Source organism: Anabas testudineus, chromosome 10 (genome assembly GCF_900324465.2).
Source record: "Anabas testudineus chromosome 10, fAnaTes1.2, whole genome shotgun sequence".
Taxonomy (NCBI): domain Eukaryota; kingdom Metazoa; phylum Chordata; class Actinopteri; order Anabantiformes; family Anabantidae; genus Anabas; species Anabas testudineus.
This window is the reverse complement of record NC_046619.1, coordinates 7,171,654-7,197,211: the sequence shown is the minus strand read 5'-3', so window position 1 is coordinate 7,197,211 and position 25,558 is coordinate 7,171,654. Positions and strand designations below refer to the sequence as shown.

At 40.7% G+C, this 25,558-nt stretch overlaps 3 protein-coding genes across 5 annotated transcripts in view; 2 read left to right on the top strand and 1 right to left on the bottom strand.

Moving 5' to 3' along the window:
* Window positions 1–379: 379 nt before the first annotated feature.
* med7 (mediator complex subunit 7) lies at window positions 380–2,179 on the bottom strand. The gene is made up of 2 exons (XM_026357192.1): window positions 2,059–2,179; window positions 380–1,445 (listed from the first exon to the last, which is right to left on the bottom strand). Exon 2 carries the CDS (start codon window positions 1,434–1,436, stop codon window positions 672–674), a length of 765 nt encoding a protein of 254 aa, XP_026212977.1. The 5' UTR covers window positions 1,437–1,445; window positions 2,059–2,179; the 3' UTR covers window positions 380–671.
* Window positions 2,180–2,365: 186 nt separating this feature from the next.
* Window positions 2,366–11,592, top strand: itk (IL2 inducible T cell kinase). Its single transcript, XM_026357907.1, has 17 exons — window positions 2,366–3,935; window positions 4,040–4,144; window positions 4,243–4,324; window positions 4,454–4,579; window positions 4,833–4,870; window positions 5,341–5,492; window positions 5,601–5,666; window positions 5,781–5,835; window positions 6,269–6,348; window positions 7,589–7,731; window positions 7,895–7,969; window positions 9,306–9,474; window positions 9,580–9,796; window positions 9,893–9,957; window positions 10,100–10,218; window positions 10,403–10,560; window positions 10,674–11,592. The coding sequence occupies exons 1-17, from the start codon at window positions 3,798–3,800 to the stop codon at window positions 10,737–10,739; spliced, it is 1,854 nt and encodes a 617-aa protein (XP_026213692.1). The 5' UTR covers window positions 2,366–3,797; the 3' UTR covers window positions 10,740–11,592.
* A 2,058-nt stretch (window positions 11,593–13,650) lies between these two features.
* Window positions 13,651–25,558, top strand: part of cyfip2 (cytoplasmic FMR1 interacting protein 2) — a 32,245-nt gene continuing 20,337 nt past the window's right edge. For 2 of the 3 annotated variants that reach the window (XR_003298682.1, XM_026357433.1), the window contains exons 1-20: window positions 13,651–13,818; window positions 18,973–19,122; window positions 19,237–19,326; window positions 19,970–20,047; window positions 20,230–20,331; window positions 20,465–20,646; window positions 20,735–20,831; window positions 21,540–21,668; window positions 21,769–21,873; window positions 21,957–22,045; window positions 22,137–22,374; window positions 22,532–22,684; window positions 23,242–23,381; window positions 23,504–23,651; window positions 24,125–24,278; window positions 24,403–24,559; window positions 24,647–24,743; window positions 24,825–24,901; window positions 25,016–25,124; window positions 25,310–25,429. Coding sequence is in view for 2 of the 3 variants with exons in the window: in XM_026357433.1 (XP_026213218.1) it covers window positions 19,006–19,122; window positions 19,237–19,326; window positions 19,970–20,047; window positions 20,230–20,331; window positions 20,465–20,646; window positions 20,735–20,831; window positions 21,540–21,668; window positions 21,769–21,873; window positions 21,957–22,045; window positions 22,137–22,374; window positions 22,532–22,684; window positions 23,242–23,381; window positions 23,504–23,651; window positions 24,125–24,278; window positions 24,403–24,559; window positions 24,647–24,743; window positions 24,825–24,901; window positions 25,016–25,124; window positions 25,310–25,429 (2,382 nt within the window). In the remaining variant the exon portion in view is untranslated. Of the gene's footprint in view, window positions 13,819–14,021; window positions 14,246–18,972; window positions 19,123–19,236; window positions 19,327–19,969; window positions 20,048–20,229; window positions 20,332–20,464; window positions 20,647–20,734; window positions 20,832–21,539; window positions 21,669–21,768; window positions 21,874–21,956; window positions 22,046–22,136; window positions 22,375–22,531; window positions 22,685–23,241; window positions 23,382–23,503; window positions 23,652–24,124; window positions 24,279–24,402; window positions 24,560–24,646; window positions 24,744–24,824; window positions 24,902–25,015; window positions 25,125–25,309; window positions 25,430–25,558 lie in introns of those variants that run through there. The other variant, XM_026357432.1, reaches the window with a different exon arrangement.

Genomic DNA, 25,558 nt, shown 5'->3' with positions numbered 1-25,558 from the left:
CATAATTTTTTTGCTATGTCGCTGTTGGGAGGGCCAATGCTGAGGTGTACATGTGGTTAAGTTTAGCAAATTCACTTGTTTAATCAGGCCGTCTAGTGGAAGGGTTTCATTTTTGTATCAAATATTGGACAGGAACAACCTAGAAGAAACTTGCAAAAACAAGGCTTGAGGACTTGAGGGAGAGAGGAGTAGTTACACAACTACAATCTATCCATACCAATCTTCCCATAACTATTTTTATTTGATTAGTGTAAAAGTTAAGATGAATTAAATGACAATGTCAGTGCATATAATAAAAATGAGCATGTAGAAGGCTTTGTGATTGTATGCAGCTTTCCTATAAATGTTAACAGAGTAAACAGACACCACTGTACCACTCTGACATCTCTGTACCTCTACTGTAATTTCCTTTATTGGTTTTGATAGAAAAGCTCAAGTTGGCACTCAAATTGATCTGTGTAATACTCAACTCACAGGAACCGGTGATATCGTCCACACAATAACTTTTAAATAAAAAAAAACAAAAACAAAAAAAAACAACTCATGTCCAGAGTGGGTTTCAGGCCCAGTGAAAACACAGTAAAGTTCTTCAAACTACACTAAGTACAGCGTATTTCAAAAACAGGCAATGTTTAATTATTTGTACAAAAAAGAAACACTTAACGATAAACTTATGCAATTTCATCAATAATACTGCACATGGCAGCATCCTTGTCCCATATTTTGTCTCTCTTTGAAGTAGGACTGCTCTTGTCCTGGTGACCTACTGCCATACAGCTGGCACCTGCTTCCTCTACATCCATAGGTTCTGTTTTAAGCCTGGGGACTTGCCCAGAAGAACAACCAACAATAGCTGCTGCAGACACACTCCTTGTCCCATCACCAACACCTTCTGGAGCCTCCATCTGTGGTAAGTCATCGGGTAAGGAGGCGAGACATCCCTGAATCATCTCCACCACCCTCTCCAGATGTTTTTGGAATCGCTCAGCTGTCTCTAGCCTCTGTCTCTTCTGCACCTCCATCATCACCCTCAGTGTCTCCCGGGCTTGGTGCGGCCTGTATTCGTTTATAAGGTGGTGCATGTGAACAAACAGAAGCTTTAAGTCCTCCAGTTTCTCCTCACGCTTTATACTGCCAGGGCTCTTGATAAGGATGTCCAGCAGATCCAAGAAGTTCACAAGAATGGACATGTTGAGCTTCTTAAGCTCCCGTTTGTGATCAAACTGCATCGGATGAAGCCTCTCAATGCCTTGGCTCTCCAGAGGCCGAATGATGATGTCATCACACTGGAACTGGTTACCAAACATCATGTAACTGTCTCTGATGGGTGGAGGTGGCTTAGGAGCCAGACCCTTGCGGATGTTTTCATCTGTGTACTCTTTGATGTACTGCATAGGTGGAGGAGGCAGGGCACTAACCTGCTGTGGTTCACCCATGATGCTGACCTAAGACATAAACAAAAGGTTTGTATTTGTTACCAAAGCAACGCCAAGCAAAGGCACACAGAAACAAAACCAATGTTGTTTAAAATTATAACACTGTGACATGTTAAAGAGAGAACACAGCAACAGAAATCTCACAGAAAGAAGCATAACCATAGGTTACTTATTCGCATTAACTTTGTAATTAAATGTAATAAAATAAGTTTTTCTCGACGATCGGGGCGACATCTGGTTGCTACCATAGTCGGCACTGACACGCTCTTTCTCGTATAAACAGAGTGTAGCTAGTTGTCTGAGCGTGGGAAGGCTAACATAACAAGCGCTTGTTACGTTAGCAACCGTCTTCCTGGAAAATTATTTCAGTTACAATGTTATCTGCGAATCTTGATTTACGCTGTTAAATATGTTATGTCTTCAATCTACAATCAGAATCAAAGAAACACAACCACTGCGTGTCCTGTACATACAAAGCTTAGTTAACTTTAAGATTAGCCAGCTAGCTTACGTGGCTACTGCTAGGCAATCACTATAGACAGCTAGCTTCTGCTAACTAGTGGCGTCGCCGCATCAGATTTACAGCACGGGCAAACATCAGCATGATGATGTTCCGACATACCTCTAAAACGATTCTTCACTGGATGTATGTAGATCTTAGTTGTGAAATGCAGTCTATATAATCGAACAATTAGCTCATGTCTACCTCAACTCCTTTTACACACCGACATGAACAGTCCAATACGGTGCGATTTCATTGGCTGGACTCAGCTCTTTGACCGTTTTTTTGGTCCTGCGGATTGGTCAGTGCCTGGCAACAAACTAAACGCTGATTGGTCGTAATTTCTGCAGTCGTGATTATACTTGGTTCATAACTTTTTATTACAGTTCTCTTCTAGATAGTTTACTGTGTTTACTTCAACTACTCATGTACAGATACACCGTAAAAAGGTAAGTCTGCGATTGCAGCAGTTTGTCGTTGGGTCATTAGAAAGATATTATTCCTCATAATAAATTTGGAGGAACTCTAGGAATAAACCACTTTATAATTAATGCAACCAAAAACACATATACAGATATTGAGTGCGCATATTATGTTCTTTTCCTTTTTCCTTTTTGATACAGCTTTAAAACTCACTCAAAGATTTAGAACCAGCTCAAAAGAATGTGTCTAATGAGAATCATTGTAATTTAGCCCACTATTCAAAGCAATTTCAATCTTTCCACATTTTATAATGTACAAGAAATGTTATATTTGACAAATGATTATCTATGCAGAAAGTATTCACATTTATAAACATCTACATCATTGCAATGGCACATTTACCTATTTTTGTTTATTTAATTTGCACTGCTATTTAACATAAGACCTGATTTTATAAATACAAGTTCACACTCACACCTACTTTAGGCCCTATAGGTCTACACACATAACAGCCTGCTACCATCTTCTATCCTTTGTTTTTTTAAATTGTCAAACAGGACAAAATTATTTTACATTTACCAATTCACAGCAGACAGGCCTCTCCATACAAGGTCTGACAGTTCATTTTTAACATTTTTAATAAAACATGAATTATTTTTTAATTGTATAAGATTACTATATGAGCAGTTATGCATTTTGAAAACCAATATTATAATTGCTAAACACATCCACCTTTAACACTGCGTACTACAGTTTTCTGTCAACCTGGACATTGTGACTTTTTATTTTCCAAAATTATTTTCTGTAAAAAAATTACTTATCATGAGTGAATATCCACGAGATGGGACGCCAGCCTTATCCAAACATTTTTTTAATTCAAACTAAACTGTAGGAACATTTTTCCTGATGGCAGTGCTGTGCCATCTTCAAGATCAGTTGTTTCAGTTTTGAACTGGATGCAGATTAGAATAAATAAGCACTTTTAGTGCCATCATTTTCTAATAATACCAGCATTTTAATGTAACATATGGATTAAAGGTATATATACTGTATATATGTACTGTTTTTTCTTCTTTAATGTACACTCTTGGTTCAGTGTTCAGAAAAGTTCAAGATCCAAAAAAGGTGCTGAGATAAAAGAGCACTCCACAGTTAGACTTATTGCAACATATTCAGTGAAAGTACTTGTAAGTGTAGGTACAGTATGTGTGTGTGTGTTTGTATGTGTGTGTGTGTATGTGTGGGCATATGTGTTTGCTTGCACAACCCCATTTCTTGCCGTAAGGATGTGGTTTATCAACTGCAGCAACGCTATGCCGGAAGCTCCGCAGATTCTATCAACTTATCATCCATTGTTTTTTTTTTTTTACTGACTGTGAGGTACTCTATGTCAAAGCCCTCCAGTGTTTTTCGTTGTGCCGTTCGTTGCTGTTACCATGTTCCCTAGGGTTATTTTGAAAGAAGACATGATCAAAAAATCTCAACAAAAGAAGAGAACATCACCCTGTAACTACAAGGAGAGGCATTTCATCTTGGACACCCAAGAGCTGAAGTATTTTGAAAATCGCTCCGGGGTAAGTCTGCACGAAGTCGCTGAACACACCACACATGTTTTTATAGTGATTTTAATCATATTACGTTTGCCTAGAGACATCAGCTAACGATTATGTTCTTTCAGAAAAAGCTCCTGATTAAAGGTTGCATTGAGCTGTCTAGAATTAAGTGTGTGGAAATCGTGTGCAGTGATGTGCCCATACCATGCAACTATAAGTACCCTTTTCAGGTGAGGTTCACACTAAAAATATAGCTACATAATATAGTGTTATATGCCAGACATAGTCTATTGTTATGTCAATTGTAACGTTTTCATCTCCTCCGTAGATCTTTCACGACAGCCATTACCTTTACATCTTCGCCCCGGACAATGATTGCCGTCAGAGATGGGTCAGAGCTCTCAAAGAGGGTAAGCAATACTAAAACACTGCAGTTTAAGCAACAACAGCAATGCAACAAATACCTGTGGACACTATACTATACATGTATTAGCAGGAGTTAATTTAAGACGGTATTTCATTATTTTTGTCTGATATAGAGACAAAGAGTAACGCATTGGTTACCAAGTACCACCCAAACTTCTGGATGGATGGAAAATGGAAATGTTGCCAACAAACAGAAAAACTGGCGACTGGTTGTCATGTATACAACCCACTTGGTTATGGTTTGTATCATATTAATCGTCTTGTCATCAAGAGCTTAACCCTAACCCCTAACCCACTAATTTGTGTATTTGATTTCGCGTGACACTGTTTCATCGAAGCATATGTTAGCAGGTGAAAAGCAACGTCTCTTGAACGTGGGGTTCAGACACATTACGATATTGATCTAAGTTTAGTAGTGTTGCATAACTTAACTGCAGTTTTGTGCATTTGTCAGAAACCTTCTTCAATTTCACATTCCTTATTTCTCCACAGCTTCTAAAAAGCCACTCCCTCAACTCCCAGATTCAGAGGTACAACTTTCGAAAGCTTTAACTAACTGAACTCTTGGTAATATGGTCGTTGACATTGTTTAAATCAAAGGGGTCAGACAAAATAACCTGTAACATATGAATTAAAGGCTGCACATTGGAATACATTTTTCCAGATGCTTCACTTTACATCAGCTTGCTTTGCTATCGTATGTTGCTTACACAACAGGCTTTTTCTTATCCAATGTAATGTAAGTAAATTACATTGAGTTAGTTAAGTTTTCTGGAGATCTTTTGCTTATTTTGTTCAACTTTGTGTTTTTTAGAATAAAAAAACATTGTTAGGCCTGTTTATTATCAGCTACTACACGATAATTGACTTCTGTCTTTATCAGTAATTCACAGTAATTACATGTTCATGTGTCATATGATGCTCAAACAGAAGAATTAGTTTCTTTGTAACATGTGCAATCGTATGTTTAGATGAGGTCTTTCTCTGTTATCTCTGGCAGATGGATCTGAACTATGCGGGGCACAGGCTGGTCGTCGCTCTGAAAGATTACATACCGCTTGGAGATGATGATTTGCCGCTTCAGAAAGACCAGGAGTATATTCTGATTAAAAGCTCCCACCCTGAATGGTGGACCGTACAAGATGACCAGGGGTAAGACTAATCAATTTTTAGTTCATGCTTACACTAAGTCATAGTAAATACATTTTTGTCACAGTAAGGTTGATTCATTAACATGCATTTTTTCTTATGCCTCATCAGAAACACAGGCTTTGTGCCCAGCACTTACGTAGCTGAAAAATCTGTCAAAAATTTTGAGAGATTTGAGTGAGTTTGTTTTCATCCCTCCGTCTAATTGTTAACACACGTACAGTTTTAAATCCATTCATGTGATCTGTATCAATTATCAATTAAAGAATGGATGAATTTGTTGTCTCGCAGGTGGTACAACAAGAACATAACCAGAGGGGAAGCAGAAGATTTGTTAATGAAAGAGGTAAAAACAATGTCAGTGTTTAAGGACCCAACGAATATTCAGCTCTGCTTTGTGCTTCCAGTCAGAAAAATCTGCTAAAAATAATAGTTAAGATAATTAGCATGATAACTCAATGTACTTTTGCTATGACGGTGCCACCTACAACGCCGTTGCACTTGCAGAATTAGTGCAATTGCACCTGCAAAACGAGAATTTGACATGACATGGGACTTGAACTTGTCTTACAACCACAGTGTTTCCTCTAATGTTGAATTTCCTGCTGTGAAAAGCTTCGCTCCCTTTTGCTGGCAGAACATACAGTAGCAATCCACTGTAATCCATTACACGTAGGAAGAGCCAGGCCCCTACTGACATTAGCTGCACATTAAAGGGTCATTGTTCATGTTTAACAGCTGTGTGATGACTTCAGGTGATTACAGTTCTCTTCTTTTAGGGAAAAGAAGGAGCATTCATGGTGCGTGACTCGCGGCAGGCAGGAGTCTACACCGTGTCGGTCTTCACCAAAGCAGCGGGGTAATTTTACTTCATTTTTCTTCTTCTGTACTGTATGTAATTAACTATTACTTGTACTAATGATAATATAATTAGTATACAGTATATTTATGCTGTGGTATATGCTATGCTGGGGTATATAAATACCCCAAAATACTACACTGCATAATATAGTGACACTTCATTGACTCCCTATTGAAATCTTTAAATTCTAGTAAAATAATAATACATTTACTTTTGGTCAATTGGCAGATGCTCTTATCCAAAGCGACCTAAGAAGTTAGGTACAAGGCAGGCAAAACGTGATCCAAAGAGAAAAAAGAGAAAGTGCTATAGGGAGAACTGTCTCTGTGTCATGAAAAGAAGATTTTGTGCAGAGAAAGTTGCAAAATAGTTCTGTAGATTGGAAGTGAGGCTGCTGTGTGTGCAGAGGTGAGTAGCTCGAGTAGCTCGTTCTATTATCGTCGTACCACTGAGCTGACAAGTTTAGCCTGGCATCTTCTGAGGTGAGGTGACGTTGTTCACTGCCGATGGGAAGGATTGTAGATGAGGATGAGGCAGTTCAGGTAGGCAGGTGCTGTTGAGTTGACTACTTTGTAAGTAAGGGGCAGGGCTTTGAACCCGATGATGGCCGCTACGCCAGTGCAGAGATCTGAAGAGTGGCATAATGTGCGTCCTTTTTGATCAAAAATGAGACGTGCTGCTGCATTTTGGATCATCTGGAGGGGTTTTATGCATGCTGGTAACCCCGTCTGTAAGATATTGCAGTAGTTGAGACGAGATATGACCAGGCCTGCACGATGAATTGGCTAGCGTAGGCCAAAAGGTAGCGTCTGATCTCTTCAGACAGAGGAGATGTGGTCAGTTGATCATCAATGATCACCTCCAGGTTTCTGGCAGACTTATTTGGAAGAATCACAACAAATATTAGATGATGTTAGGTGGACGTCACTGTTCAAAGGCGAGAGAGCTGCCACCTTATTAGTAAAGAAGGTGGCAAAGCTGTCAGCAGTGAGAGAGGTGGTTGGGGGAGTAGTAAAAGAGTGACTTGAAAGCGAAGAAAAGCTTCCTGGTGTCAATGGTTGTCTTGTTGTTTGTCCTGATAGTACTCTGTTTTTGGCTTGGTGACACTGTGAGAAAAAAAACAAACAAGCGGAAACATGTCTACAGTGTAAATACAATGACCCTGAATAAAAATCAATGAGTCTTTATTGTAATTTAAAATGTTCACTTTGGATGTATTAATGTAAATGTTAATTAGGTCTAATGGAGAGAAGAATCCAAGAGTGAAACATTATCAGATCAGACAGACAGAAACAGAAGACGCCTTATTTTACCTGGCAGAAAAGTACGTGTTCAGCACCATTCCTGAGCTCATCCAATACCACCAACTTAACGCTGCAGGTAAGAATAGGACAATGCACACGCCACAGCATTAATAACAACAGCTCATGTTACATAGGTTTGACATAAGTGTGTGTCCAGTGAGACAAAGAGCAAAAGAATGTGGCGCTATATATTCTGTATGTATATAAAATGTATGCTTATGAATCTGCTTGCTTGTCAGGCCTGATAACACGTCTGAGACACCCTGTCTCTCAAGATGGATGCTGCTCCCAGAACACTCTGATTCCTTCAAAAGGTAAGAGGATGTATTGTTCTAAAAATGCATGTTTTAAAGCAGCGTAGTTTGCCACTAGCTGGAGGATGCCAAATCATAAGGAAGAAATCTATTACTGATTGTTAATAATCAATTTTTAAGTCTTTAACAGTGCAGTGATTTGATTGTTTAAAAAAAAAAACTGCACTAAACACCTGATGGCAGAATACAGACTGTAGAGGGAACTCTCTTTGCATCTGACTCTCACATCGCCTGCTGTTTTTCTACTTTTCTTTACCCTACATTATGTAGAAAGAGTAAAAAAAACAATGTGGCCGTGCGGACAGTTTATTGAGAAAGATTTTGATTTTAAAATCTGCCTCTTCACTCTAAGCTGTGACATCACCCCCTGTAGCTGTGCCAAGACGTCGTCATTCAAACCAATGGAGAAGTTGAAAATGGAGCAAAAAATACCTAAATCTAAAACTGTCAAAAATCAAAATGTTTGAAAGATACAAAAACGCTGCCTTAAAGGGAAAAGTTGAAAGTGTCTACACCTGTTTAAATTATGTTTCTACATATGTTTCTCATTATGATGATAAAGGAAGCTGAGGAAAAGAGGAAAGTTAGTGGGAAGTTGAACAATGACTCTCATAGATGATCATTAAAAAGCGATAATAAAATAAAAATGAGCTGCTTGGGTTCAGCCTGGGATAGTATCAGGAAGAAATGTGGGAACAAATGACATTGATAGAAAGACGGTGGCTCTGGAAGGGTTTCATCTGACCTAGAACTGGCCCAAGAGCTCAGTAAATGTTTTCCAGACTTGATGTACATCACATGCATCCTTACATTTTCTTGTATCTGTTGGTTTGGCTCACTCATTATTAAACCGAAAAGGTTAATTAAATGGGATGGTAGAAGTTTTCTAGCAAAATCATTGGAACTTTTAATTATTAAGGAACCTGTCTGACCTCCATAGGAAGCAGCTGCTCAACAAGGTACAGTCGATCCTGTGTGACAGCTCCATGTTTCATGTGATGCCTTCAGGTTCTCTCTTTAGCAGCCACGAGCCATAACTAAAAGATACAAACATTCTTTTCTACCCTGGAGTTAAAAGCAAAAGGTTAAGATTATAGATGGATGGATGCACAACTTCTTGTTGACTTATTGGTGACCTCTAGTGGCTCTCATAGATGTATTTTATAACTGATTTTGTAATATGATTGTATATAAAACAATAAATAAAACATGGTGTAATATCTTTGCTAAACTCAACTAAGATTTTTTTAACCCTAACCCACATTCCTATAAAGCCTGCCTCTGTACTGTAATTTAAAAAGATGGCTCCTTTTGTTTGCCCTTCACCCACCAACAGATCATTGGGAAGTGGACCCTCAAGAGCTGACCCTGGGGGAGGAGTTAGGCAGCGGCCAATTTGGGCTTGTCCTTGAGGGGATGTGGAGGGAGAAGAAGGTGGCAGTGAAGATGACAAGAGAAGAGTGCATGTCAGACGACGAGTTTAAAGAAGAGGCATTGGTCATGACGTAAGTATCATAATATCCACCATAATAATGGTAAGTGTCATGTTGCTCAAGCAAAACTAACAAGAAACCGGTCAACTTTATGTGTGTGTGTGTGTGTTTAACCAGGAAATTATCTCATTCCAAACTGGTTCAGCTCTATGGTGTGTGCACACAACATTCTCCCATGTGTCTGGTGTTTGAGTTCATGGAAAACGGCTGTCTGTCAGACTACCTGCGAGCCAGGAAAGGGCAGTTGTCTCAGGACGTCATGTTGGGGATGTGTCTGGACGTCAGTGAGGGGATGGCTTACCTGGAGAGCTCCAACTTCATCCACAGAGATCTAGTAAACCAATAGATATAAGTTTTTTTTTTATTATCCACTTGTGCATACCCACTGTTAGAGTAATGATCCTCCCTTTTGTGACTCTTTCTTCTGCAGGCCGCCAGGAACTGTCTTGTTTCACATGATCATGAGGTGAAAGTGTCTGACTTTGGCATGACCAGGTACGCCTATACCAACGAGGCTGAATATTTCGTCACCAAATCTTGCCCAACATATCTTGTATCAAACATGTGAAATCACTTCGTTTTTATAGTAGAAGTCAGCTTATTACTGTGTAATGTGTGGCCACTGTCTGTGCCATAGATTTGTTCTTGATGATCAGTACACAAGCTCCCAGTGCTCCAAATTCCCTGTCAAGTGGTCAGCTCCAGAGGTCATCAGATACAGCAAGTTCAGCAGCAAATCCGACGTCTGGTCATTCGGTGTGTTAGTCTGTCTGTGTCTATCAGTGTGATTCAGTTATTTGGTTTGTATGTCTCTATATCTTATGCTATAACTGGACTAAAGACTAAGGGTCCATCTAAGACTTAGATGAAACCCTCTCTCTTAGGATTATGATCTACTGTATATATTCTATTAACAGTTCCTCCTATTCCCCACGCTCAGGTGTGCTTATGTGGGAGGTGTACAGCGAGGGCCGGCTTCCCTACGAGAACCGCTCTAATGCTGAAGTGGTGGAGTCACTGAACGCAGGCCTGAGGCTCCTGAAGCCACGCTTGGCTCCAGATGCTGTCCACCTGCTCATGGAGTGGTGCTGGAAGGAGGTACAGGGCACAGGGATTGTAAATATAAGGACAACTGCTCAATCATAAAAGAAGCAAAACGTTTTGTATTCATGCATTTTTTTCTGTCTTGTTTTTTCTGTTCTCATTCCCAGAAACCAGAAGATCGTCCATCCTTCGCTCTCCTCGTACACGAACTGGCCTCGCTCTCAAACATTTGAACACAGGCGGATTAATTTCTTTAAAATTGATTTATTTATTTAATTTATTGATTGAAATGTTTTGGCATATGTATTTTTATTATAGTAATTGCAAAACACAAGGCAAATTTTGAAATCCCTGAATTTTGCACTTTATCTGTAAACTATTCTAGAGAAGGTTCATACAGTCCATTCACACTGCTACAGCAATTTACTGCAGGCATCTGTGAAGATTTCCAAAATTCTCTGTAGATATGTTTATATTTGGCAGGTGTTATATTGTTTAAACCATTTCTACATGTGTTTTTTACTATTTTTTCATGTTTTATATTCACTACGGAGCAGGCGGCTCCCGTGAAAAGTTGTGAAAACGTATGTTGAGACGAGTTTGATTTGATGCCATAGTTCTATTTTATCGGCTTTTCCTGAAAAAAAAAAAAGTAAATAGGTTTATTTGATTTACATATCTGTCAGTATTAGCCTACGCTGAACTGTTTTATTGAAGTCTGGCAGTATGGAGATAGGGGAAACAGAGTAGTGCACAACACAAGAGAGGTCTGTTCATCTAGCAACCACGAATCGGACACAATTGTTAGCAGATACTCAATGTGTTTGGAGACAGACATGATCCACTGGATCGGCAAACTTGCATAGTGAACACTTTTTGACTGTCTTGGTGGTTAAATGTAAAGCTAAGCTAATACAGCCAGCTGGTGTCAGTGTTGACTGCTAACGCATGTTACTGGAAACGTGTGCTTGGTTTCTGCTGATGAGTGAACACATTTTTATTTGCTGTAAAAGTGTTAAACCTCTAGTTAAAGGCACATATATCTACAATGTACATTAAAATGTGTGTCAAAAATACGAATCATAACTCAGTTTATTATCTTTTATTGAGAGATTTTTAGTTCTATGACCCTAATAGTATTATTAATGTTACATAATATATGTAATACATATATATATATATATATATATATATATATATATATATAGATAGATAGATAGATAGATAGATAGATAGATAGATAGATAGATAGATAGATAGATAGATATAATTAAAATTCAAATCTGTAAAGAGCAAACGTTTTCTTTGTTATCCTGAATAGGTTTCCTTCATCGCTCCTTGATTGAGGAGATGGTGAGCTGCCAAAGGACTTTCTTTCTTTAGATAGAGGAGAAAGACAACATTTCCTTCACCTATGTTGTGATAATACACCAGTGCAGTAGGACTGTTTAAGCCCCACATCTTAATTCTGACTTCTTCTAACCAGGTGCACCCATGCCACAAAGAAAACCAAACCGGAACCAAACTGACTGAAAACTTTGTTAAAAAACTGAAACAGAAATTAATAAAACTGAAACTGAAATGAGAAAGAATGAAAGATGCTGGGGTTTAACAACAAGAACAAGAGTTCATTATAAAATGAACTGGGTTATATTTCAGATTCTTTACAGATCAATTCTATCTTCATACTGCTGAATAACTGTGATGCCTAATGAATACACTAATTAATACAGTATATTTACTAGGTTACTGATACAGGATTGCTGGTATTTTCCACATGTTTAGCTAACCTTTCATTCTGTGACTCTTACTCTCCATCTACTTATTGAGTCTTTTACCAGAGGATGCATGGTCACAACATTGTGAATACTTTTAGACAGCTGGGAGACGCTAAGCCAGGCTTTTGCTGGGACTTCTTACTACACATACCATCACAAAATACCAAGGGTTAAAAAGGTCAGAGGCACTAACTGAGTATCACACTCAACTAAATGACTATTTCACTTGCCTAATTCAAGTTGAAGTTTTTGTAAGCTCGTTTCGTGTTTCTGTTAAATGTATATATGTATGTCAAATTTGTAAATTTTACAGTGGGGCATCGGTCAGTGTTGGTCTTTTGAGAAGCGTTTGTCATTCAAGTTCTTGTGGTATGTCCCGAACTGTTGGTACCTTTAGTTTCCAATTCAGCATGTTCAATTGATGGCAGACCTCATCAGAGACCACTCTGAATGGCTGTTCAGCCTAGTGAATCACTTCACAAGAGGAAAAAGGGACCCCAGTGCCATTTACAGCTTACCAAACATAGTATTGGTTAGAAGACGCTATAAACCATTAGAGGTGAGTGAGAGTGGTGTGAAAGTCATAAGCAAACAATCCCAGTACTACTTTGTTTGTATAGTATATAGTTTGTTTATCGGCAGTGTCCCAAGGCATCATCTTTCCCTTTTTGCATAAATACGAATAAGACTACTGTCGCCTGCTGATGGTTAATAATGTTTTTGTGACACCTTTTTGGCCAATTTCCTCAAAAATGGCTCATTATATACTGTACTGCTCATTATGTAATCTAGTGACTTCAGCTTTCCTATAAATGACCCACAAATTTGTAACTTCCTCATCTCGCTATTCACTTTAGTTGACCTCTCTGTGTCTACATTTACTGGACTGTGCGACGTCCATCTGACCGTTGTGAGACATCAGACATGAATCAGATCTGGGACATGAAGTGGCCCACATATGATTTGAACAAGTGTGACTTGGCTTCACACAAAATCATGAACTGGGCTCAGGGGTCAGTGATCACACTTGTGTCACTGCAGCATGTGGTGTGAACACAGCCTTAGCCATATGTGCCATATTGTTAAAGTAGTGTGTGAACGCAACTTTAGTTATGTCCTGTGTTAATAAAGCAGTGTTTGCTCAAATTATTTGACACTTGCATCCAATATTTGGTATAAAACTACATGAAAAACGGACAAACTGTGCTCTGCAAAGCCACGATGTTGGGTTTTATTTAAAAGAGTACCAGTAAAAGCTGTGAGTGAAGTGAATCAACATGTCGGAGAGCCCTCACCCTCATCCTCATCCTCAGCCATCACTCGGCTGTGACTGTCCCTTTAAGAAAATGCACTTGCAGCCATTTTCTGCTCTTTGTGTGGGGTGGATTAGCACTGGGTAGGTACCGAGTGAAACTAGAGCATCAATCGGCAAAGAAGACGAGGAAACACTCAAACAAACGTTGGGATCGCCGTCGCAGTCCGCGACACTGTCCGCCCGTCTTCGTGTGCCGCCGGACGGACATGCAATTTACAGGTATGTGGCAAAATGCAGCGATGGATGGAGCCGCAGCGCTACAGAGGAGCGGGGATGGTGATGTGCGCTGGGTAGTGATGATGGCTGGAGACTGGAGAGCTGTCCCCCCCCCACCACCACCACCACCACCCCTCCTATTTCCCTCCTTGCACCGTGCATTTCTCAAACACGATAAATAAAAGGTTTGATCACTGGGAAGGGCGCGATCTCCGGTTTTTCGCGGATCCTCCAAACGCACGAACGGGATCCTCCGTTCGCTTACATCGGCGTCGTAGCTCGCACTGAGATGGGTGGGGTGACTAGAGGGTCCGTGTGTAGCAAGTGCACGGAGAAGCGATGGCTCGCGTAAAGCTACACGGTTGCCGCTTTCCTGAGCCGCCGCCAGCGTGTTTTCCGCCGTGCGGAGAAACGGAGAAGATGGGGAGAGGTGAGCGAAATGGATGCTGTGTGCTGGCTCCGTTTCAAACGATCGCTTTCATTCTCTTTTATCTTTTTCCTTTTTCGCCTTTTCCTCTCTTGCACCGCCCCGCATTGATCCACCCGAGCGTCGGGGCACAGCTCGCACTGGAGAGGTTTTCTGAGCCAGGCACGCAGGCCTGCTGCTGATGCACGGATGACAGGTTCACCTACTTCCTTTTCACACGAATCCCTGAACGCTGTCGTTTTTACACTTCATGCCACTCCGTCCATCTCTCCACCTGGAGAAGAAGAAAAACCAATCTACTGTTGCTGCAGAGTCACCGAGTTGTAAATCTGCATGCCAGCCCCTATATACCAACAAGCAGTGATGTAATGATATGCTGGGGATGCTTTGCAGCTGCTCATACAAAAAAAAAAATAATAATAATAAAATGAAATGATTCAGGAACATTTCTAGTCAAGTCAGGTTTATTGAGGCTTCACAGTCAATACAGCATGTGTATGCAGAAGGGAGAAAAGGGAAGAAGCCCATAGAAGAGCTGTACAGAGGTTACTGGTTAAAGTTATTTCCCTTGGTGGGATCACTGTGTTTAAAGTTAAATCAGCTGATCAGTCTGTTGAAGCTTGATCATGTATTTAGGTTTATTCGGTAGATTGCCATAAATCAGGCAAAAAAAAGGCCAAACATTCACCAGTTCCATGTTCCCAAATGCAAGGATGTTCTCATTTTACTGCTTTATAACATTGATAGAGTTGAATGTCATGGTGTTGGACAAAACAGGACATCTGGAGACTTCATCTCACACTCTGGGAAACGCATGTGAAGCTGTTTTAGGCAGTAAAGACAGAAGGGTGGACAACTGACCTGCAGTTTGTGGCTTGGTAATGGGCTATCCCCATAGTATGATGGGAGTAGATGATAGTACTGATGTGACATCTCTATTATAGCCGTTTAGGTACATGCCTACTGCGGAATAGAAACTAATGAACCCGAGCTATTTCTGCACTTCAAACCTTGGTCATGTGCAGCTGACAGTACTGTTACTATTTTTTCCAGTTTAGAATAGTGTGAGACAAAGGCCGGTACATGCAAAAAATCCAACCAACCAGCAATGGAAAAGGGAAGTAGAGGTAAACAATGCTGACAAACGATGATGAACAAAAGCCTTTTGCAAACCATATCTCTATTCTTATCTTGTATAAGCTCACTGCTTCCTGCTGCTATCAATCTAAAAAGGTATGTTAGTGATGTTAGTCCAGGTTGTCGTTTACCCTCCTCTACCTGAGCATGATTTGTTTGTTTGTTTGTTTGTTTTTCTTGCCAAGTTGCTTATTCATGTGATGCTCATTGTTGTTGGTTTAGCAGAGCATGACCTCATGGGGATCATGAGACAGCAGCAGTTCTGTGGTGTTGGTCTCTCTCTCAAAAAAAAAAAAAAAAAAATGACAGCCAGCTTGTCAAATAGCTCAGCTATAGCCTTCCACAAGCACAGCGTTGCACTATTCTGCACAGATGCTGCTCGGACACACATTTAACTACTGTGTCAGTGTGTTCCTTTCTTCCAAGCGGATCTCACGCGGATCTCCTGTCATTGTGTGGATATATATATAAATTACAGAGCTAGCCTTGGGGGTAGATCCCATTGAGTGGTGTGACCCTGGAGTTGACACACTTTTCTCACTCTGTCTTTCCCTCTAAGGCAAGATGTATTACACAAACCCCTATCAGTGCATATTGGTCATGACTTCTTTCTACAAATTTTGTGTGTGTGTGTGTATCTTGCAGCCTTTTCCTATTCTTGTTTTACTCTGTCTCATTCATGCCCTTCCTTTTAGTTGTAATTCTTGGAGCACTTCCTCATCACCCCCATAGTTTAGTGGTGGCGTGAGGAGATTTGACCCAAGCTCCTGATGCACAGGAGCTTTAGTTATAATGTGGGAGCTACTGTATGAGATTTCACCAAATAATTGTCTTGTGTGGTCTTCAGTATTGTTTCCAAACTACCACAGGCGTATAGCTATGTTACCAAGTATCCAGAGGAGAATGAAGGGGCCCTCTGCTTTGTAAAGATGCACACAGAAACACACACACACACACAGACACACATGCCAACTGTTAAACAGAGCCTGGTATAGGGTGGGAAAGTTTATTCAGCCAACCCAAGCTTCAGTCTGCGCCTGTATTCCCAAGCACAGATGGGAATTTAGTAGCACTGAGTGTGTTTGTATGCCTGAAAAAAAAGCGCTCGTAGCAAGCTGCATGTTACATTTCTGGTAAGCTGAATAGTTAAATGAAAGCAGCAGAGAATCGGAGAGCGTCTGAACCAAGGCAGCACGAAGACTGCAGGAAGCACAGCCACAATCGTGATTTCTTTTACTCTAGCGTTCAAATGTTTCTTCAGTACATGGGTGTGAAGGTTGTCTCTGACATTTTCACTTGTGAACATCACCAAAATCGTGCAGCTCCTTGTTTCTTCTGATTTTTAGACATGCAGTACTGCATTATTGAACAGAGGTTGGAGGTTCCTGCAAAGCACTGAACCTCCCAGCCTGCCTGTGGCACTGCATGCTACAATGGAAAATATTGTCAAACGCTGTATTTTGAAAAATGGTGGGGGTTTACCAATCTAATTAATGCAGATAATGGTAGGAAATGAGCTACATGAACATAGATCTAGGCAATTTAGCATGTCACAGCATGTGTGTGGATGGTTTTCTGTGCAGACAGTTTGAAGTGTCACTCGCTTAGTATCATTACAAGTTTGATGAATCATTCATTCGTCTGTGTCAGACCCCAAGGCCAGTGGTTCACCTCATGCAGCTATAATCCTCAGTGTATGTTAACTTTTACAGTTTGATGTGACAGGAAACTCCACCCGCCATCTTTTTTTTTTTTTCAGCTCATATGAGATCATACATATGTACCGACACGTGTGCATGACAATGTGACTCAGTGTATTTATAATAGGCTTCTGCATGCTTAGGGTATACTGTCTATCTCTGCTGTATAAAAACAGACATTGCTATTGAAACGGTGTCCAATTTTGTCTGAGGTTGTTCTAAGTTTGGAAGGAGGCAGGTTCAGCTGTGTGTTCATTCGAAAACCCAGTATGTGGCTGACAGCCTGTATAAGTAATCAGCATTAAATGTTATCTCACTGTATCAATGGACAGTTTTACAACTTGATGAAACGCCTTCTGTTCCTGGAAACTCTTCGTCTGCTTATGATGAGGAGAAGAGACGCAGCCTCGTTTGGTTTTAATCTGCCTGTTTTCTCTTTTGCTGTTTGGCCCCTGGCCCTCTCAGTTCTAGTTTTGCCCTCTCTGGCTGTGAATACTAAGCTGATTATCAGCAGTGTCAGCCCTGTCTGCTAGGTCAGACGTAAAACACACATTTCTGAGAGGCACATGATATACGGGTGGGCGCACGCACAGCGCTTTGGTCGGGGTAGTGTTTCTATGAGGTGAAGGCACTTCTGGGACTGTGCAGTTTCACGAGGGGCTAGATGTTTATTCCAAGGACAAATCAAGTAGAGTGTTGTCATAACGAGGTATGAGGTGAATATGAATTTGTGTTCATATACTACCCAAAATGAATTTTAATCTGCATAATATGTTTCTTCCATAAGGCTTGAATATGACAATCCTTCTAGAGCTTTTTTACAATTTCAATGACATTTTGTCCTTAATCACTTTCCCCCGCCTGTTTCAGCTCAATGAGCTTTCCAGGTAGTGGCATTTCTAGAATTCAACACATCATATGGTGCATAAATTAAAAAAAAAAAACGGAAGAAATGAGGTGCCTCTGCCCTTTACTTCCTGCGAACGTTAGTCTGATATTGACATATGGTGAAATAGGAGAGGATACAGGTGCACGGTGAACCACTAGACCAAACAGAGTTCACAAGAGGAAGTGAAGCCTGTCTAGACATGCAAGCACAGCATCTAGTGTATTTCCTTATGACTTGAAATACATATTACTGCATTAGATGGATGTGTGATATAAAATTTCACCTTCTTCATTCATTTGTACCTTCTGAAGCACTGGCCCTAACTCAGCCAGACATAACTTGAGTTTCCCTGTAAGATTAACTGAAGCGCCCTTTCATCACACACCACCCGTTACGTTCTAAATATGTCCACTTGAAAACATTTTAAACTGCATATGAAATGCTAATTAGGTCACTTTGGTTGCGCTGACATTCTGTTCTATCTTTGAATTGGCAGAAGCTTTAGATTATTATCTATTTTAACCATTACCCTTAGCAAACAGTTGTTTATTCATTCTTCATAGCTATTTCAACCACTTATCTGTTATCTATTAAACACACCATTTCAAGGTTTATTTATTCCCTTTCAACTATTTAAACCAGCAAAATGTATCTGTTGACTTGAGCTAATTAGTCAAATGTGCGCGCATTACTTTAAGGATTAAATATTAATAATATTAATATCATTATATTAAACATGCACATCTGTTTATCCATTACCTTAAAATAATACTTTCTCCATATAAAGCCAGGTTCAGATAAATAGCTGCAACATGGGGTTTAGAGGTATTATAAGTGATGTTTTTAAAAATCATAACATTTTAGCAAATTTACACCACCCACACATATTAACACCTGCTTCATGGTGTACTCCTAGTTTAGATTTACAGTTTTAAAATGTATCCCGTCTCATCCTGGGTCTTTTCTTTATCTCTTGTATGTATGCTTTCCTCTCTTTCTGTCAGACTGGGGTGTTGTGTGAGTGACGCCTTGTTACCATGACGACCCACGTGACCCTGGAGGATGCTCTGTCCAATGTGGACCTGCTGGAGGAGCTGCCCCTCCCGGACCAGCAGCCATGCATCGAACCCCCTCCCTCATCTATCATGTACCAGGTAAACACACACACACGCTGTCACGTCATCGCCGTCATCCCCGTCATCCCCTGTTGTTCAGACATCTCCAGTGCACCCCTCTCACTCTTTTCTGCCCTTTTTTTTGTTCTGCAGGCTAATTTTGACACCAACTTCGAAGACAGGAATGCATTCGTGACCGGCATCGCCCGTTACATAGAACAAGCCACGGTCCACTCCAGCATGGTGAGACCTGCGATCCACTTTCCAAAACCACATGTCATGGCTTACAACCATGTTGGTTTTTTACATTTGGTCGGCAACTGTGGGAAGCAGCATCACGCCCTTAAAGAGAGCCTTGTTGTTTGTGAATTGATTATCATTTGGCTCCCTTGTGAGGATTTGGCTAGCCCTGTGGCAGCTAACACATACACACATTCCTCTCACACACTGGTGAATCAGGCAGGCAGTGGACCACTAAACCTCTTTTTCCCGATGATGAATGAACAGAGAGTGTGATTTGACTAGTAAAGAGGGAAGTAGCGCTTTATTTAACCTTCTTTAATCAGGAAGTCCCATTGAGGTTGAAGCTGGTCTATTTGAGGATGTTCCTCCTTTAGCCTGAGTGATGAAGACATCTGTCTCACCTACTTCTGAATAGAGGGAATGTTCCCCTCCTCAATATTTGTCAAGCCCCACTGATCTTGGCCTAGGTGGTCTTTTTGGATTAAGTGCCTTTAATAAAAATAATAATAATAATTATTATTATTATTATCATTAATCATCATCAACAATTAGGAGACACAGTTGATGAAGTCATCCACTCTTTCTTGATATTTTGCTTTTAGTAGTGATTCATGTCTTTATATTATGTTGTTCATTCATGCAGAATGAGATGCTGGAGGAAGGACATGAATATGCTGTGATGCTTTACACCTGGAGAAGCTGTTCCAGAGCCATTCCCCAGGTAAGTAACACAAACACGCTTGCACCTAATACATTTTAATTATAATTATTTTTGCATCCTGTTCATCTTGTAATTAAGTTTTTCAATTAACAGATTAAAAAAACACATACTTTAGAGTTGTGAACTAACTGAACTAGACATTGTGATCAGGCTGTACGATGCCGCCCTCTTGTGTTTACTAGGTGAAATGCAACGAGCAACCAAACAGAGTGGAGATCTATGAGAAAACAGTGGAGGTATTAGAACCTGAAGTGACCAAGCTCATGAAGTTCATGTACTTCCAGGTAAGATTCAGCTGCCTGACTGACTTTTTAAAATCTTAGATTGAATTAACCCAGACCAAATCAAACCCTTCCAAACCATGTAATCTGTGTTGAAATAATTGTCAGTAAGATCCTGGTTCCTTTGTCTTCGCAGCGGAAAGCTATAGAACGGTTCTGTAGTGAAGTGAAGCGTTTGTGCCACGCCGAAAGAAGGAAAGACTTTGTGTCTGAGGCCTACCTGCTCACTCTGGGCAAATTCATTAACATGTTTGCAGTGCTGGACGAACTGAAGAACATGAAATGTAGCGTCAAGAATGATCACTCTGCCTATAAAAGGTAGTGTGCCATAAATCGAGAAGTCACAGTCAGGGTTTTGATTCCTCTGATGGGTGAGGTGGACAATTCTGTCTTCTCTTGTCTCCAGGGCAGCTCAGTTCCTGAGGAAAATGGCCGACCCGCAGTCCATTCAGGAGTCCCAGAATCTCTCCATGTTTTTAGCCAACCACAACAGGATCACTCAGGTTGGTTTGCAGATTATCTTTACAGCATGTGGTGTAAAAACTGTTTATCTTTGCATGGACACAGAGGATTAAACACTGACTTTCTACTGAAGTTGTATGTTTATCTTTGTAAAAACGATCCTCTTAGAATCTTGTTATCCAAAGTTTAATGCAAACGGACCTTAATATTGTTTGTTCCATGACTAAATTGGACTAAATCCTAACTTAATACTTGCTAGACAAACTGCATGAATGAACTGATGAATGACTCACATTTATATCAGGGTGCTGTGTGCTTGGTGTAGCTGAATGAACATATTATCCTGCCTGAAAGAGCAATTAAGCAATTATCCTACCTAACTAACCTAAGCTAAAGTTTGACCTGCTCAACAAGCTGAATGACATGGACAGTATTCTTAAAACAATAATGGGCCAAAGCATCCAATTTAGGATTTTTAATTATCATAGAAGCCAATTTAAAAGAAAGCTAGACATTACCTTGAGTTGGAGGTATTACAATTATTGGAGTTCATGCTTACTGTATATGCAATGAGGCTGTACAGAGTGTAGGTCATCTGTGTTTTGAGGGACCCCTACCCCCAAAAACTGAAAAATAAAAAACAAGGTAAGAACCAAACCAGGATTTGTAGAATCAGAGTAGACTGAGCCCTGTGTGGAATTATTGCTTATCTGAAGGTGACCTGGTGTCCCATCTCTGTCTCTGTGTAGTGCCTGCACCAACAGTTGGAGGTGATTCCTGGGTACGAGGAACTTTTGGCCGACATTGTCAACATCTGTGTAGACTATTATGAGAACAAGATGTACTTGACACCCAGTGAGAAACACATGCTGCTCAAGGTAGGCACGTCTAACACATTAACATGATGTCAACCTTAAAGAGCCTTAGCCTTAGCTGGCTCAGTGTGCTCAAACCAAATCGTTTCTCAATGTGATTCAGGTAATGGGCTTTGGTCTGTACCTGATGGATGGGAATGTGAGTAATATCTACAAACTGGATGCCAAGAAAAGGATCAACCTGAGCAAGATAGACAAGTTCTTCAAAGTAAGGCTTTTGCTTTTTTTTAGAATTTCTTTTGTCCTGTGTTCAAGTTTGGAGCGTGAGACATGAATTTCTTTGTTTTTCAGCTTCAAGTGGTGCCACTATTTGGTGATATGCAGATAGAGTTGTCACGCTACATCGAGACAAGTGCTCACTACGAGGAAAACAAGTCCAAGTAAGAGAACCTGTCTGGTCTGACCATCTGTCTTGAAATTCTTGACTCCTGCCCACCCATCAATCTGCAACCTTCTCCATTCTGTGCCCAGGTGGACGTGCACCCAGAGCAGCATCTCACCGCAGTACAACCTGTGTGAGCAGATGGTGCAGATCAGGGAGGACCACATCCGTTTCATCTCGGAGCTGGCGCGCTACAGCAACAGCGAAGTGGTGACGGGCTCGGGCCTGGACAGCCAGAAATCTGACGAGGAGTACAGGGAGCTGTTTGACCTGGCTCTGAGGGGCCTGCAGCTGCTGTCCAAGTGGAGCACACACGTCATGGAAGTTGTGAGTCGAGCGAGGGATTGATTGTGTCCGCGTGTGGGTGGGGAAAGCGTTTGTGCGTAATTCAATATGTGTGGGTTTGGGTATGAAACATTTGTGGTTTTGCCATTGATCATTGTAACTTTGATCTATTTATAACTTCGCCTTTTGCCTTTCACAGTACTCGTGGAAGCTGGTACATCCCACAGATAAATTCTGTAACAAGGACTGTCCGGGCACAGCGGAGGAGTATGAACGGGCCACGCGCTACAATTACACCAGTGAAGAGAAATTTGCCCTGGTGGAGGTCATTGCCATGATCAAAGGGCTGCAGGTAAAACACTGGTGATGCTGGCAGGTGTTGAAGTGTTCAGACTGAATGAGTAGCTGTGATGGTCTCAACAGCTAGTGATCAGAGAACTTGATCAAATGGATGTTTGAACTGTTCCCCGAAACGCTTTGAAACGTTTTTGAGAAATACACATATTTCATGAGAGCTACACTAAATGAGAGGACTGATATCAGTCCTGTTGCAGATTTTGAGAGTGTGATTTACTATAGGGCACATGTGTTTAGATGCATGGATTTATCAGTGATGGAGAATGGATTTATGTTATTCCAAGAATTTTTACTAGCTTAAATGAACTTCATTTTGAAAAAAAAAACAACAACAAACAAACATACTTTGTTTGTCTTACTGTATGTCTGGAAGGTATCTTTAATGGGCAGATATCATGTGGTTTCAATCCTTTTCTCTAACCTTCAGCAAGAAATTAAAAGAAATGTATTTTCTAAAATGTGAAATTATGAGTTAATACCCAGCTGATAGCGAGAAGCCCTTATGACCAAGTTGATGATAACTATTATGATGCTGTGCAATGTGCTGTGTAGGTTCTAATGGGCCGAATGGAGTCAGTATTTAACCAGGCCATTAGGAATACCATCTACGCAGCGCTGCAAGACTTTGCCCAGGTGACCCTCAGAGAACCTCTGCGCCAGGCTGTGCGCAAGAAGAAGAACGTCCTCATTAGGTACAATGATGATCTGTCCTAATGTACATTAAACCTGATGCTATTGCTTTTTGTGTTTTGTTTTTTTTTTTTTTTGTCTCTTAAATATGTAATTTACTTCCCTAGTCATGCTTTCTTTGTAGTGTTCTCCAGGCCATTCGAAAGACTGTCTGTGACTGGGAGGGGGCAAGGGAACCTCCAAATGACCCCTGTCTCAGGGGAGAGAAGGACCCAAAAGGTGGATTTGACATCAAAGTGCCCCGCAGGGCTGTAGGACCCTCTAGCACTCAGGTAAAGCATGAAACAAATCAAAACTGAAATAAGACTAAAATGATTGTAACCCATAGACGTAAAACAGGACAAAGATTCTCTTAGTCTCAAGATAGTTTTGGGAAAAAGGTCCCTGTGGGATAGAGGAAAGAGGCCAAAACCCATTTCTGTTGTGGAACCATATTTCATTCAATGAAATACCAGTACCACAGTATAAAAATCTAAGTTCAGCATTTAAAAGATGCTGATGAGCAAATTGTCCTTAAACTCTACAGGATAAAAATAGTCAACAGCCGAAAAAATGCCCCGCTTTAGTTTGTTAATGCACACAAGTTGCAACAACATAAAAATTTTATCGTTCAAGTCTTGACGGACTGTCATAGTTTTGTTAACATATGAATATTTTAATAAATAATGTTGACTTTACACATTACACCCAGAGGTTTGTGAGCATCTTAGGAGGAAGATGTTTTACCTGTGTTCCCCCTCTGCAGCTGTATATGGTGCGCACCATGCTGGAGTCATTGATAGCAGATAAGAGTGGGTCTAAGAAGACTCTCCGCAGCAGTTTGGATGGACCCATAGTGGTGGCCATAGAAGACTTCCACAAACAGTCCTTCTTCTTCACACATCTGCTCAACTTCAGCGGTGAGCGGTTACAGCTTTACCTCACAATATAAACTGTTTTCAAATGAGTTTGAGGGCTTGTAGGTTCATGCACAATTCAAGTCATTTCTTGCTTTTTTTTTTTTTTGCTTCTCGTCCCGTTCAGAGGCTCTGCAGCAGTGCTGTGACCTGTCCCAGCTGTGGTTCAGAGAGTTCTTCCTGGAGCTGACCATGGGCCGCAGGATCCAGTTCCCCATCGAGATGTCCATGCCCTGGATCCTCACAGACCACATCCTGGAGACCAAGGAGCCCTCTATGATGGAGTACGACAAATCCAACTGTGAAACACAGACTGTGCTTGCACTTTGACCTAACAACCTGTGTTGTAACTTCCATTCTCTCTCCTGCAGGTACGTGCTGTATCCTCTTGACTTGTATAACGACAGTGGATACTACGCTCTCACTAAGTTCAAGAAGCAGTTCCTTTATGATGAAATCGAAGCTGAGGTAATGAATAAAACGCATTAGTGTGTTCCTTAGTGCTGCTTCTTTAAAACACTGCCTTCACAATACTCCTCTTGTTTTTAGGTGAACCTCTGCTTTGATCAGTTTGTCTACAAGTTAGCAGATCAGATATTTGCCTACTACAAAGCAATGGCTGGAAGGTAAAGAAGTCTTGTGGGTCATATATTTGCCATATTGGCATATACCGTAGCAGGTTCTGCAAACTTAGTCTACATAAGATGCATAAATCACATGTCCTTTTTTTCCCACCACAGTGTCCTCCTAGACAAGCGCTTCAGAGCAGAGTGTAAAAACTATGGCGTGATCATCCCGTACCCACCATCAAACCGCTACGAGACGCTGCTCAAACAGAGACACGTACAGGTACTGCTAAATTAAAAGCTCTCTTGGTGTATTTTCAGCAGCTGTTGTCAATGTGAACATGACTCAGTGACTTTCAAAAATCTGCTTCTCTTACTGTATGTTAGGATAAAGATGAGGAAATATAATTTGATCTACACGGCAAATTGCTTTGTGATTTATTCCTCTGTTTCTCATTCGTTGTGCAGCTCCTAGGTCGATCTATCGACCTGAACCGGCTGATCACGCAGAGGATCTCTGCAGCGATGTACAAGTCTCTGGACCATGCCATCAGCCGCTTTGAAAGTGAAGACCTCACTTCCATAGTGGTAAGATCACACTGTGAAGCTACAGTAACTGCATGCACTAACAACAGTGGGCCTTAGCCTTCAATGCTGTTGAAGATCCTAAGTCATCAGATGAGCCAAAGGTCTATGTTAGATCCACAACATGTTCTG